Source organism: Meriones unguiculatus, chromosome 9 (genome assembly GCF_030254825.1).
Source record: "Meriones unguiculatus strain TT.TT164.6M chromosome 9, Bangor_MerUng_6.1, whole genome shotgun sequence".
In the NCBI taxonomy this organism is placed as follows: domain Eukaryota; kingdom Metazoa; phylum Chordata; class Mammalia; order Rodentia; family Muridae; genus Meriones; species Meriones unguiculatus.
In genome coordinates this window covers 52,569,200-52,583,393 of record NC_083357.1, presented here as the reverse complement: position 1 = coordinate 52,583,393, position 14,194 = coordinate 52,569,200, and the positions used below count along the sequence as shown (strand labels likewise).

The following is a 14,194-nucleotide window of genomic DNA, read 5'->3' as shown; positions in this document are numbered from 1 at the left end:
TCATTAATGGCTTCCTAAAAGGCTTCAAAAGCTATCTTCACACTGATGACTCCGTGCACCATGAGTCCTGCCTGCAGAGTCCCTTTTACACCTGTATTTCCCCAGGTTTTCTTATGCCGAAGTGCAGACCTGTAATTAGCTGATGCAGGAATTACATGAAGAACTGGCTGTGCAGGCCTGTTCCTGTTTTTTGTTTGGGGGCAGTGGAGAGTTCATGCTCTTGGGTTGGCATCAGTAACAACTTCTTGACCAGACAAGAGCCACAGAGTTCCTGTGTGGCCAGTTTGGCACTTAAAGGCAGCTGTTCCTGGGAAGGGGACGCAACCTCCTTCCTGAGCTTGCTTTAGGGTTATTTCTGGACATCACTGCTGGAAGTCAGCCTAGAGTCTGTTCTCTAGGCTGTCTTGTGATCTATGAGCCAGCTCATCCACCTCTTCGATAATCAGCCTTTTTGAGATAGGTAAAGTGACCTTTTCCTTTCTTCACTTAGCCCTCAGGTGTCTCATGGTATTGTGCTCTGAGGCCCAGCATGCTTTTAGTATCATATACTTTAAACTGAGTATCAGGCTGGTTAGCTTTTTCATTGAGGCACGGTTGGCTTACCAGGAATAATACACAGAATTTCACAATGTCCTCTGGATTCCTTACCAGAAGACTGACTGTGCAATAATAATAATAGTGATAACGATAATGATAATGATAATGATGCCAATTTTGATAATAGACCACAGATATATGATGGAATGAAAACATATATACACAAGCACAAAGCATCTTTGCTATGGACACAAACAGAGACACACTGAGAAAGCTTTCCAAAGGCTTTTTCTTGTAACATCATTACACATTTTCACCATGTTTCATTTTAACTCTGAGAGCAAGTAAAGGACCTCCACTGAAAATACCATCAAAGTTCAATTTTAGTTAAGGGATGTTGCCCTCACTTGGAAAAAGAGGAGAGGCATTCAAATACTAAAACTTTAGAACTTATGTCATGTTATCTTAGTTCACATCAAATCAGGGTTTTCAGTTAATTGGCCAATATACTCTTTTAAAAAATTCTTCTATATGTATTGTTTATTTATTTTATTCATTTACTTATTGGGTGTGTGAGGTGTGTGTGTGTGTGTGTGTGTGTGTGTGTGTGTGTACGATGGCAATGAGGTCAGAGGACAACTAACAGGATCTGGTTTTGTCCTTTCGCCACATGGCTACTGGGTATCAAGGTCAAATCATCAGCCTTCAGTACAAGCACATTTACGCTCTAAGCAATCTCACTGGCCCATCTTTACCACTTTTCCCTTTCCAAATCTTGAATTGAATGTCACTTTCTTGGTGAATACTTTCCTGCCCTCCAATATAAATTTGTTCCCTATTACTTTTCAAGAGGCTGAGGCCAGGCCAGGAATTTCTGGGTTTTTGGCCTCTTATGAAAGGAATTAAGATAAAGGTTAACGGAGATTGAAATAGTAGCAAGGAAATTTAATTCAAAGTGAAGTGATGGGCCAGGCTAGATACATTAAGAGTGACAGAGGCCCAGAGGAGTGAAAGGACCCCTGGGGTTGTCCTTGGTGCTTCTAAAGGAAGGTGGGACTGTTTACTAGAAGGCATACTTTTAGGCAGTTCTCCATTTTGATTGACAGACTTGGATTAGATAAGCCTTTGCTCATTGTACATGTGATTTCCCATAATGCATCTGATCTTAGTTACATGTATACCCAATTAAACATAGCCATAAAATGGCAAATAGTGTATCACCTCTAAAAATTTACTTCCAGGATACAATTTGCCCAATACCAGTTAGAGTCAGATTGGTCCACCTTCTCTCATGCCTAGACATAATTGAATAGAACTATTCTAATCTGTCAAAGTTTGACTATCATTAAGAAAGGGGAAAATTTACTCCATTGTTTGGAATAAAAGAGGGGTGAGTGTAGCTTGATCCAGCGGCAGCTCCCAGGTTGCCAACAGGTTGTCAATTGAATTGTTCAAAGCTATGCTTGTGTATAGTGTGTGAAGGTAGATGTCCCAGGCTTCCAAGTGTATTACTTGAAGAGAGGTGAGTATATATCCCAAACCAAAAGGAGTCCCCATGCTTGCCTGCCTCAACTTCATTTTGTGAGATGCTTCTCCTTGGCTCATTGGAGTCATAGAAGGCAGGTTAGTGTTCTCAAAACAGTGTAGGTCTGAGTAAGGTGAAAAGAGTTTCTCTTATTCTGTCTTTAAAGCTATTCTGTGTCCTGGGGCCACACTGGAAAGCATCCAGAAAACTTTTCTGCTTGATGGTAAAAGCAGGGAACAGACAACTCCCTTCGCCATGATCACATGAGGGCCCTTCTTTATCGTTCTTGTGTGCAGATGTTGCTGAAGGACTGTCTATAAGCAGACTTACTGGATTCTCAAGGCATTTGGCTGTGTGATCTATTGAAGACGTCCAGAAATTAGCAAGATAAGTGAGAGGAGAGGCATGACTAAGGGAAGTGGTAGTGATGGTATCCAGTTTTTCCAGTCTCGGTTGAAAGGTTGGTGACTAGAGTTTTAATTGAATGAGCTCCCTAGTGAATATTTTTTATATTTGATATTTTAATATTCATTGAACTTTTCCAGATTGATTAACACAAAATCAAGATTCCTCCATGAGATGCAAGCAGATCTGCCCCATCTTTCAGAGACTTGCCTATTTGGGAGAACCTTTCCAGCAAGAGAGAATATTTGATCTTAAAATTGGGCTAGACCTTGTACAATTTTCTTCATGGTCCTGTCAGTATCTTTTGATCATTGTTGTTGAACTTACAGTGATAGCTCCCAGCTTCTAAGTCACCTAGCCCAAGCAAGCCACTTAAAGCTATTGCCAGTGGGATCAGAGGTGCTACTCATTTGTAAAGATGGATGTGTTTACATACAGGAAAAAAGGGACCAGGAATCATTTTTCTAGGCAATGGAAATAACCAGTATTATTTATAGCACAGCAAGCAAGTATCTCTCAAAGGGGGGAGAGGGTGTTGAGAAAAGTTTATTTCCCAAAAGTACAACAGAAGTCCTGTGATAGGCTCTAGAATAGCAGTTCTCAACCTGTGGTGAGCTACCCCTTTGGAGGGTTGAACAACCCTTTCACAAGGGTTTCCTAAGACCATCAGAAAACATGGATATTTACATTTCACATATCAGAAGCAAAATGACAGTTATAAAGTAACAACAAAAATAATTTTATGGTTGGTGGTCACCACAACAGGAGGAACTGCATTAAAGGGCCAGAGCATTAGGAAGGTTGAGGAGCACGGCTCCAGAATCACTGAAAAGATGAGCTTCCCTCCCTTCTGCGAGGGGTTTTCTAAATTAACTGAGGTGGGAGGCCTACCCTAAATGTAGGAGACATCAATCCATGGGCTGCGTTCTCTGATGGCACAAACAGGAGATACAGCTGAGCATCAGCGTCCACTGCTCCGTTTCCTGACTATGGACAGAAAATGGCCAAGCGTTTCCTACCTCTGTCCCCATACTCTCCTTGCCATAATGGACTGTGAGCCAAAATAATTTTCTCCCTTACATTACCTCTATTAGGTATGTTGTCACAGAGATGAACCAAGAAACTATTGTGGAGAACTGGTACCAAGAAACAAAGTCATGATATGATAAGCCTGACCTTTTTTGGAACTGCTCTGCAGGAGGGTTGTAGAAGAGTTTGGAACTCTGGGCTAGATAGAGAGGCCCTCAACTGCTGTCAAGAACTTAATGGGCTTCCCTGGTAGGAGTTTGGAGGACCAGAACACTGAAAGAAAAGTCAACAATGGAGTCATGGGACTCCGGGGGGGGGATTGGGGGGCGGGAGCGGACTCTACCAGAAACTGGGCAAAGGTGATTTGTGCGATACTCTGGTAATCTGGCTACATTCTGCTCTGTCCTGAGAATTTGAATGGCACTAAATGTGGGAGTAACTGACTAATACATTTGGCAGAAAACAATTTCAAAGCAAGAGATCATCAGGCTATGGCACACCATTCTTGTCCAGATCTATACAGAAAAAGAGCAACAAAGGAGGCAGAAAGATATTCTAAAAATGTGCAGTTTGTCAATTTAGTTATGAGGCCTTACAAAACACAACTATCAGTGAATACACAGCAGTTAGTTATAAGGCTTTACAAAATCACCAACAGCAATAATAATAAAAAAAAAAGTATGCTGAAAAAATAAGCAATTGTATATCTACAGAGTCAGCAACAACTAGCATCAGGACAGAGAAGAATGAAGCAGAAGCTACTTCTAAAGCAATACTTAAAGAGTCTTTCATTAGTACAATAAACCAAAATGGAAGCCTTTCAAATGTCCTTTTTTAGTCTGTAAGACAGGAGGTCAGCATTATTTCACACATATAATGAAGCCTTTACATAGAGAATGGGACAATCTCTGACGGCCCATAATTTTCATTTTTAAGCAAATGCTAGTTTGGTTTCAGGGGCCAGTAGCTAGAGAAACTAAAGACAAAAATGTTAGCAAGTCCAATGCGTACACACACAAAAATCTGCCATCTGTATTTAATGATTTTTTAAAAAAAGCAAAGCAATATCCCAGGAACAGGGGACATTTCCTGCCCACCACACAGTGCTCTTAGGAAAGAAGTCAAAAGCCAACCCAGATCTGTCAAGAGACATGGCCTCAATGGGCAAGTTCTGCCTACACACAGGTGCAGCCCATAGCCGCCATCTGAGGTGGCCCTGGCTGTGGGAAGGAGTTTACACAGTGTAGAAAATAAAAACATAAAATTGGTTGATTAACTACCCTATGTCTCCTTAAATCACACACACACACACACACACACACACTGAGATGAGAACAAGACACAGGCACAGTAACATTAAAACCAATGAACATGCCAAAATACTGCAATGTTAGCTGATCTTAAGGAAGAGCAATCAAAGCCAGTCAGAGATTATGAGTAGAGCTCAAAGCAAGTGCATGTTAAATTTGAAGTAGTCTGTTTAGGCCTCGTTTTCTCTCTGACTTCCTCTCTCTCTACCTCTCTCCCTCCCTCTGTACTTCTCTCCCCTCCTCTCTCTTCCTCAATGGTAAGTCTTTTAAACAGATGTTTCATCGGTGAATAGCTTTCCATAGAGAAGCATCACTACACAAAGTAAACAAGGGAGTCTCACCCATTGACTTCCTCACATCACTGACTTGCAGACTAAACTTTGTTCACCTGGTGCTCTGACTTTTGGAGACTTCCTTCCTTAAGCGTGTTACTAGGGATGCAAGGTTTTGTTAGGCCTGAGAAAAATTCCAGGAGAGTCTGTAAATCTACACTTTTCAAGAAACTTCACTAGAGAACCAAGATGTCATCTAAATATGCAGGTTTTGTTTGTTTGTGTTTGTTTTTGGTTTTTTTTGCATTGATTTTCCTCATAAAAACACACAAGATGATCTCCCACTGTGAAGATGGAGGATGCATACAGTTTCTAGCCTGTTTTCTCAAGCCGGGCCACTCATCTACCAATACTCTCTTCCAAGTTGTTTTGGTGACCTGTCCTGCGGGCTAGTCAAACAGGGTCCACCTGAAAGAGGGAGTGGAAATTGGGGGACAGAGACACGAAGAATGGAGACAAGACAGATTCCTGATCAAGTCTCAATTTACTGAACGTGCAAACAACACTTATAAAGCAAAGGGTATAAGCAATTTTTTTTTTACAGTAGCAACACATCTGTGCCACCTGGCACGGCATGCAGGAATTCACTCAAGGTTACACAAAGTCTGCTGTCTGGTTCCCAAGGTTGCAGGGAGCTTGCTATCTACTTCTCAAGCTCAGAGCACCCCGCCTGCAGAGACCATCAAGGACAGTCTCTGAGAAATGGAACTATGAATAAGACCCGCATCTGCCAAGGCCAGGAGGCAGAATTCCAATTACCAGACTCCTTCATTTTGGTAAAGGCTACAGGTAGTAGGACGTGCAGACCCCAATAACCCAATAACAAGGCTGGCTTGGTTCTCTCCCCCAGCACCCCTAAACTAGACATTCCTTAAGTTTCCTTTTGAGCCCTGTTTTCAAATTCCCAAATCAGCCAGCAAAAGAGAATACTAGCAACATATTTAGATACTAAAGTACATTAGTCTAATATCTCTTTGTATCAAAAGCGAAAGTTATCCCTTCTCAACACTGTCAGATCATTTGCATTTTAAATGAACTAAGGCAAAAATACCTCTGTGTTTAGATCAATCCTGAAATTAATTTTTTTTAATTTTACTCTAAGTTTGTCCTGCAAAGAGCATTTCAAATATTTTTTGAGCACTTAATAAAAATACTTTTAGCTATCTTCAGGTTATTGTTCCTAAATGTTGTTGTCAGCTTATTTTCTCAACCATAGTTCCCATAATTAACATTTTAAAGTACCAGCCTGAATAATTTTAAGAGGTAAGCTTAAAATTAACATTTCGATTAATTTTATATAAAACTGCCTAAGGCAACGAAAACAGGTTTGTTTGTTTGTTTTTTTTAACTTTAAAATTTAGCTTTTAAAAGGTAGACACAGCCATTGATCCTCAGGACCTTTCTCCACCAGGCACCCAAAGCTAGCACATTTGGGCTGACACTCAAGTATGGGACTTTCACCCTGCTTCCTGTCCTCCATCCAGGTCTCTCCAGACTTATTCTAGTCCTGCTGCAGTCAGCCTGAGCCCCTCCTCTCAGCCCACTTCTATCCCCTTGGGGTTCTGACTGATTGCAGACTCAGTGTCTTCCTGTCATGCTCCTTCAGCTTTTTCTTCTAGCCCATCTCCAGTCCTTTGTGACTCCCTGACAATCTGCAGAACCGCTTTTTACTGGGGAACCCACAGCCACCACACACTGCAAGGACCCAGAATGGGCAACAACAACCGAAGAACTAAAGAAGAAAAAAGGAAAAAAAAAAAAAAAGTAATTTCAGCCAGCTCTGCACTTTGTGACCTACGACAGAGCCCTGTCTGCAAGATGTACCAGTACAATAGTGGCACAAACGTTATGAGAGTAACCAACTGAATGAAAGTGAGGACATGACCACTCCAAGGTATGGGTGAAGAGAAGGTTTTTATTACAGCTGTGAAGGAGAGTATATCCAAAGGTATCTGGAAGGCTCCAGTGTGAACCAGGCCGTGAAGTGGGGAGGTGAAAGAGGAAGAGAAGAGGAGAGAGGATAAGGGGATCAAGAGAAAACCCAAGGAGCAAGAGACAAGAGAACATATGGCCCAAATGGCTGGCTTATTCAGGAATTAGAAGCTGGAGGAAGGAAGTGAGACTCAGGCCCTGGGCTGGAGAGGAAAAGTGAGCTGAGCACCAGGATTCATCACTCTGTGCATCCTGAACAGCTGAGCCATGCTTCTACCCCCATGATGGACTGTACCCTCAAACTGTGATCCAAAGTAAACCCTTCCTTCCTTCCTTAAATTGCTTTTGTCAAGAATTTTTATAACAGCAAAGAGAAACATACTCCAGTACTGCAGGCAAAATGGTGACTGAAGTTAAAATTAAGACATAGCGGAAAATGAGGTTGTCTGAGAATGCACATCTGAGACACTGCAAGTTTACCAGCTACCTCTCTGTTCACTGGGTGAGCTGTATTCATGCCTGTTCTGCACAGATAGCAAATAACTTTCTCAGGAATGACACATACACAAACAGGCTTACCAAGGGTTATGCATTATTCTAAGACGAGGAAACCAAAATATCATAACTGAAAACCAATGACCTGCATACTTACTAAAAGAAAGCAGTTGTGTTGGTACAGAATTTGGTGTGAGCCTCAGATATGAGAATTCACTACAAAGGGCAGCAAAGGAGTGCCATATTCACAGTTAAGAAACCCTGCTGGCAGTAAGTGCATTACAATGAAGGCAGTAACTGGCAAACAACTCCCAACAACTTCAAATAGCCACATAAACAACATCGAGAAACAGTAAACACATAAGATAACTCATTTGGACACATTTATATGCAGCATGTATAGGATTGAAAATAGCATTCCCAAGCTAAAGTGAAAACATTACTATGTAAATGCCACAACTAAGTCAAATTTGATAGTGAATACTGGCGTTGCAATTTGGTCTCCCTTAAGGGCACTCAAAGGAGTTAGATTGCAAGTTGGACTCCTAATCGACGTCCTCCTCTCTATCAATCATTTCTGTCTTGACAACAAACCCATTGACCAGCAGATGTTTTGAAATTTCTCAACAATCAACTTTCAAAGCTTAGTAAATGTCTCTTCTCCATCTTCTTAGAAACCTCCAAGGAGCCAGTACTACCAATAAAAAATATATATAAATCTAGCCTTAAAATGGGCTTATTCTAATGGACACCCTTTTCTCCATGTTGCCTACACAATATGTGTGAACTCTTCCACTGAACTGGGCCACTAAAATGGGACATCAATCGGCAGGAGTCACCAAGCACAAATTGGAATGGGCCAACAGAAAAATGGAGATCCTTTTTACATTCCCTGTTGTTGCCTACTAAAATGTAAGATGCTTGCTGCTCTCACCTCATTGAATTCTGCTGTGCTGAAGTGCTGAAAAGACCCAGGCTGCACACACACTCTTGACGTCTGTAAATAATGGCCCTGTGAACAGATGTGCTCTTTCTCCCAACAGCTTTCAGTGGAAGCAAGTTTTCATGAGCCCAAAATATCTGCAGTTCAACTCTGATTAAAAGTCAGATTAAAACTAAACATAAGGGGCTGGAGAGATGGCTCAGTGGTTAAGAAGGTTGTTTGTTCTTCCTTAAAGGACCCAGGTTCAATTCCCAGCACCCATATGGCAGCTCACAACTGTCTGTCATGCCAATTCCAAGGGATCTGACACCTTCACACTCATGCACATAAAATAAAATTAAATAAATCATTAAGAAAAACACTAAACATAATTTTTTGCAAAAAAAAAAAATGGGGTGATTGATTCAAGGACTTTTGACACTAAAAATCTTCGGGTTAATGGTAAGTTCTGCTTGATGAGACGGTAACATAGGACAAAAGAAAAGAGCATGGTCAGGTAGGCCACGTTGTCTCAGCTAGACCTTTTACGCTTTAGCTTTATGGCTTTGGCTGCTTGACTCCTCCACACCCTAAATATGACATAGAAAACAGCTGTTCCGTGGGGTTTCCCAGAGGACAATGTGAGCAGTACCTATGTACACATAGAACAACCCTTCCATAAACCCCCAAAATAAATAACAACACAGGCGGCTCCATAAGAGCAACAATCCCACTATTCTCACACAAATTTCTTTCCCAGTGTGCTTCCTATGGCCGTGTTTAACACCATGACCAAACACAGCTTGGGGAGGAATAGGTTTGTTTCATCTTTCAGGTCAGGGGCTAAAGCAGGAACTAAAGCAGAAACGATGAAAGGATGCTGGCTCCCAGACTCACATTCAATTTTACCTTTATTAAACGGCCTGGGCCTCAATCAGACTGTGGGTTAATGATCTCGTTTCTTTTCCCATGACCTGATAGGTTTTTTTTTTTTCCTGTCTGTCAATCCTGCCTCAACTCATCTACTTTTATGTTGAGTCATTAGAATTTAATTACTTGCAGATGCCTTTCATTTTTAAGGACATATCAAGGCCAATTATAATAAGAAAAGTACTCATACAGTTCTAGAGTTCATAAAAAACAGTGGTGTCTGTTACCTATGGTCTCCTATTCTTTTCAAAAATCCTCTTTCTAGAGCACAATTTTCCTCATATTTCCCTGAACACCAATTTCTACAGAAAACTGTCATACATGTTTCTATCCAAGAAGACTCATAAGAATACAAGGATCCATTTTCTTGTTTCTAATTTTTAAGAAGAAGAAAGTAAACGCTACATAGCACAAGGTTGGATGGTGATGAAGGTTAAAAAGTGATTTTGGCACAGTTCCTGCCTCAGTGTCCAGAGCAGCTTATGGGCTACCTGTTTCAGTCTGAGCAGGGACAGTGTTCTCTTTTCCAGTAAGCAGAGCTCCAACTTAGACTGTGTTACTTCTTAGGCCCTGAGACCTTGGGAATGTATCTATTGCTGGTTGGGGATCTGTGCCGTAATGATTTCCTTTCCTTTTCAAGAGCAGTCCTTTGCTTTCAGCTATTTGATTGTGTTCTCCAGGTCCCTTGCCCCTTCTAACAAGAGTGTCACTGTTTGCCAGAGGACTCTTGCCATGAGTCAATCTATCAGTATGATTTGTGACAGGAGCTTGGGAACATGCCAAATAAAATTTGATCTCTGGAGGAACCAGACTAAAGGAATTAGCTGGACTCACCTGGAGCTGCTGGGGGTCGAAGTTTACTCACTAGGACAGAATGATCAAGCCCCAATAAAACCCAGGACACCAAAGGCTCACAGAAACTTGCTCAGTCCATAAAGCTCTGTATTTGTTCACATACAACACGGCCAGGAAGAGCTAGCACCATAAAATCTCAAAAGCTTCATGTTTCAAATCTGCTCAGGTGTCACCCCACAGGTTACTCCCTTCAAATAGTTCTGATTTGTAGCTATTTGCTATAGCGAAATTTTCCTCGTCAGTATACTTCATGATTGAGTTCCCCGGTGTAGTCTATGGATCTATTCAACCACTACAGTCACGCAGCCAGCTGGTCAGAAGGGCCAACAGCTTGAGGACCCTTGAACATGTAGCTGGTGTTTTACATGAGGGCAGTCATGTGGAGGGTGGTGTTCTTAATATTTGAGGTTTGGCCCAGATAGTTGGTGCCCAAACTTGTGGACGAATCAGAGGGTAGGACTAGACACTGAGTCAATGGTACCCAACACCATGAATTCCACTCTATCTTCCAGGAGGTCCATCAGGAGAGGCCCCTGTTCCCATCGGATTTCAGCAAGGCCTAGAGACATTATAGATTCCAACAGTAACTGTGCAGGAAAGAGGGCTGTGGCTCTGTTCTAAGCACCTCATCATCGATTAGGATTTGAGCATTGCAAATAGATCTCTCTTCTTCTGTGTAACTAAAACTGTCATTAAATGAATGGTTGCTATTCAGTGGACTGTTGGGAAGAGGTCAAATCTACCAGCCTCATCAGCTCACAATTACAACCAGAAATCTGTATTTCTGGGTCCTCTGAGAAACTGTGGAGAATAAAAACAAAAAACCCAAAATAATAATAAATAAGCAAAAAAAAAAAAAAAAAAGCCCAGGAGCTGGAAGACCAACAAACACTCTCAGGAAGAGGTTGATTAAGGGGAGTTGTGAGTGGCCTCTGAGGGATGAAGAGGAAAGTACTGGTATTTTAGGGAAAATATTCTACAGCAAGGCTCAAAGGTCATGGTGTTCTGGCCTCATTCTTAGATGCATCTCTCTTTCTCTCTCTCTCTCTCTCTCTCTCTCTCTCTCTCTCTCTCTCTCTCTCTCTCTCTCTCTCTCGCACACACACACATACACACCTACAACCTGAAGATACTGGGTAGTAGATCAAAATAGCAGCTGCCAAAAATACAGCAAATAGTTCTTTGTTTTGTTTTTTAAACAACCTGCAGAGAGACTTGCCTCTCCGCGGAAGTCTGAGGGGACACCCGCTCCTCCAGCTGTGCAGCTGGCAGCATGTCCCATGTGCAATGGTTCATTCTCTTCGTCACTCACCAGGACAGGTATCCCATACCTTATCTGCCTGCAGTTTCCCAGGATCCATCTCCACACACATGCCTTTAGCCCTATCCCACTGTCTGAGCGGATTCCTTCCCTCTGCTGCCAGACCCGTCTTCCACGGAATCTCTGTTCTACTCAGAATGTCGTCCCAGAATTCCCTGTGTGGTCAGGCCTTTGCGATGGCCGCACTCTTGCATGAGCCGTGCCACTTGGTTCAAAAGCTGTCCTATTCACATCTTAGCATTGAAATCTCACCTCAAACTGCACCTGCCGGAAGTCAGCCGTGTTCACCGTTACCAAGTCTAAAACCTTACAGTGATCGCGTTCACTCGTGGATAGGTTATAGGTTCTATGCTGCATGCATAAGGAAAAGGTATGCCTGGCAATATGTCCCTGTAAATTTTATGGGAGAGCTACGGCAATGAGGCATAGAAGCAAATGTCTATGCAAGTAAGGCTGAGGGTTATGAAGGTGAAAAATAGGAGGCCAAGGGAGAGAGCAAAAGGCACCGTTTAAGCAGAATGGTTAGTCCAGAAATGTTTCCCTCTTCTGAGAGTGGGGAGCAGGTACAGAGAAATCAGATCTACACTGTTGAGCGTTCCTGTGCTTGAAAATGCCGACCAACTTAAAAGGAGCTTCCATCTAAGAGAGAGTGATGGGTGCAAAAGTGCCTTGAAGCATAACAGCCACAAGGTAGCACTCCCATTTCCACATACTGAAGAACTTAGGTTAGAAGTCAGAAAGTAATCACAGAAATAGATGAAAGGGACCAAGGGAACATAGTAATTTTCCTTTCCACATAAGTGACAGCTATTTCTAAAGTGGTGGTGTTGTTAAAAAAAAAAAAAAAAACTCAACTGGACTCTGAGTATCACAGTCTCTCCTAGCAAAGAGCTGCCATCAGTAATTTCAGCCTCAAACACACGCTGGTAGACATAGGGTCTCAAAACACATGCAACTGAACTAGAAATCAAAGAGAGGCCTGGCCTTGGGCTTCCCGGGATGTATGATCTATTAGTCAGTGAGGACTGCCATAACAAAATAATACAGGTTGGTGGCTTGAAGCAAACAGAAATGATTCTCTTCCAGTTCCAGAGGCTGAACGTTTAAGATCAGGGTGTCGGCAGGCTTGTTTTGTCCTGAAGGTTCTCTCCTCAGATTACAAATAGCTATCCTCCCTTTGTGTCTTCATGTAGGCTTTCCTCTGTGTGCAGTATTCCTGAGGACACTAGCCCCATTGGATTAGGACTTCACTTTGTGGTGGCCTTTAGAGTCAATTGCTTCACTAAAGGTCTTACATAGGTGAGACAAGTGCTCTGCCAGTCCCCAGCCCAAAAGCAAAGTCTTGATGTCACCGCTGACTCACTCCTTTGCTTCCGTATTCAATCACAATCTTCGATGTCTCTGTCAACAGTCTCTTAACTGTTTACACACCTACCAAGAGCCCAATTCCGCTCTCACAATTTCTCATGATGAGTTCTATGGAAGCTACCCAGATATTCTTTGCAGCTCTGGCTCAGGAACACCTAGTATGACATACATGTAACCATCTTTGCAGCTCTGGCTCAGGTACACCTAGTATGGCATACATGTAACCATTCACAGCCACATCTTTTGTCATTGAAATTAAATACATTTAATTTTAATTTTGTGGTTGAAATTAAATATATTTTCATTTTAAGTTGTACAAATGGACTCCCTAACCCACAAACATCATCAAAAACAAGAGTTCTCCTGTCTCCCTCTACGCTTATCAGTTACAGAAAACTTGTAATTCCTATCATTGGCAATATTTTTCTCCCATTTAAACAGTCTCATTAGAAATTTTATAAGGTAAGATTTTAACTTATAAAATCTCAGATGCAGCCTCTTCAAGATATCCTCATGATCTTTTGTAGCCATATTCTTATTTTATTTTTTTAGTTTATTTTTTATTTATTACAATTTATTCACTTTGTATCCCAGCTGTAGCTCCCTCCCTCCCTCATTCCTTCCCAACCCCGCTCTCCCTTCCTCTTCTCTTCCCATGCCCCTCCCCAAGTCCACTGATAGGGGAGGTCCTCCTCCCCTTCCATCTGACCCTAGTCTATCAGGTATTATCAGGACTGGCTGCATTGTCCTCCTCTGTGACCTGGTAAGGCTGCTTCCCTTTCAAGGGGAGGTGATCAAAGAGCAGGCCACTGAGTTCATGTCAGAGACAGCCCCTGCTCTCCTTACTAGGGTACTCACTTGGATACTGAGCTGCCATGGGCTACATCTGTGCAGGGGTTTTGGTTATCTCCATGAATGGTTCTCAGTTGGAGTATAGTCTCAGAAAAGACCCCTGGACTCAGATTTTTGGGTTCTGTTGCCCTCCCTTGTGGAGCTCCTGTCCCCTCCAGGTCTTTCTATCTCCCTCTTCTTTCATAAGAGTCCCTGCACTCTGCGCAAAGTTTGGCTATGAGTCTTAGCATCTGTAGCCATATCCTTCTTCAGTGAATGTGCCCCACTTTGAATAGTATGTGACATACACAACCATACATTTTTTTCATATACTTTGGAATTTTTAAATGCTGTTTTTATTTTCTATTGCTTTGCACCCAGTTACCACAAATTCAAGGCTTA

General features: G+C 42.1%; 1 protein-coding gene and 1 long non-coding RNA gene across 2 annotated transcripts in view; one reads left to right on the top strand and one right to left on the bottom strand.

The window, feature by feature from the left end:
- LOC110550052 (T cell receptor alpha chain MC.7.G5-like) overlaps window positions 1-14,194 on the top strand; it is a 521,238-nt gene that overhangs the window by 328,027 nt on the left and 179,017 nt on the right. The window contains exon 3 of the mRNA XM_060391222.1: window positions 12,147-12,156. Within this exon, the coding sequence (XP_060247205.1) occupies window positions 12,147-12,156 (10 nt within the window). The remainder of the gene's footprint in view (window positions 1-12,146; window positions 12,157-14,194) is intronic.
- Window positions 1-14,194, bottom strand: part of LOC132656460 (uncharacterized) — a 134,628-nt gene that overhangs the window by 55,563 nt on the left and 64,871 nt on the right. The gene's annotated exons all lie outside the window — the stretch shown is intronic.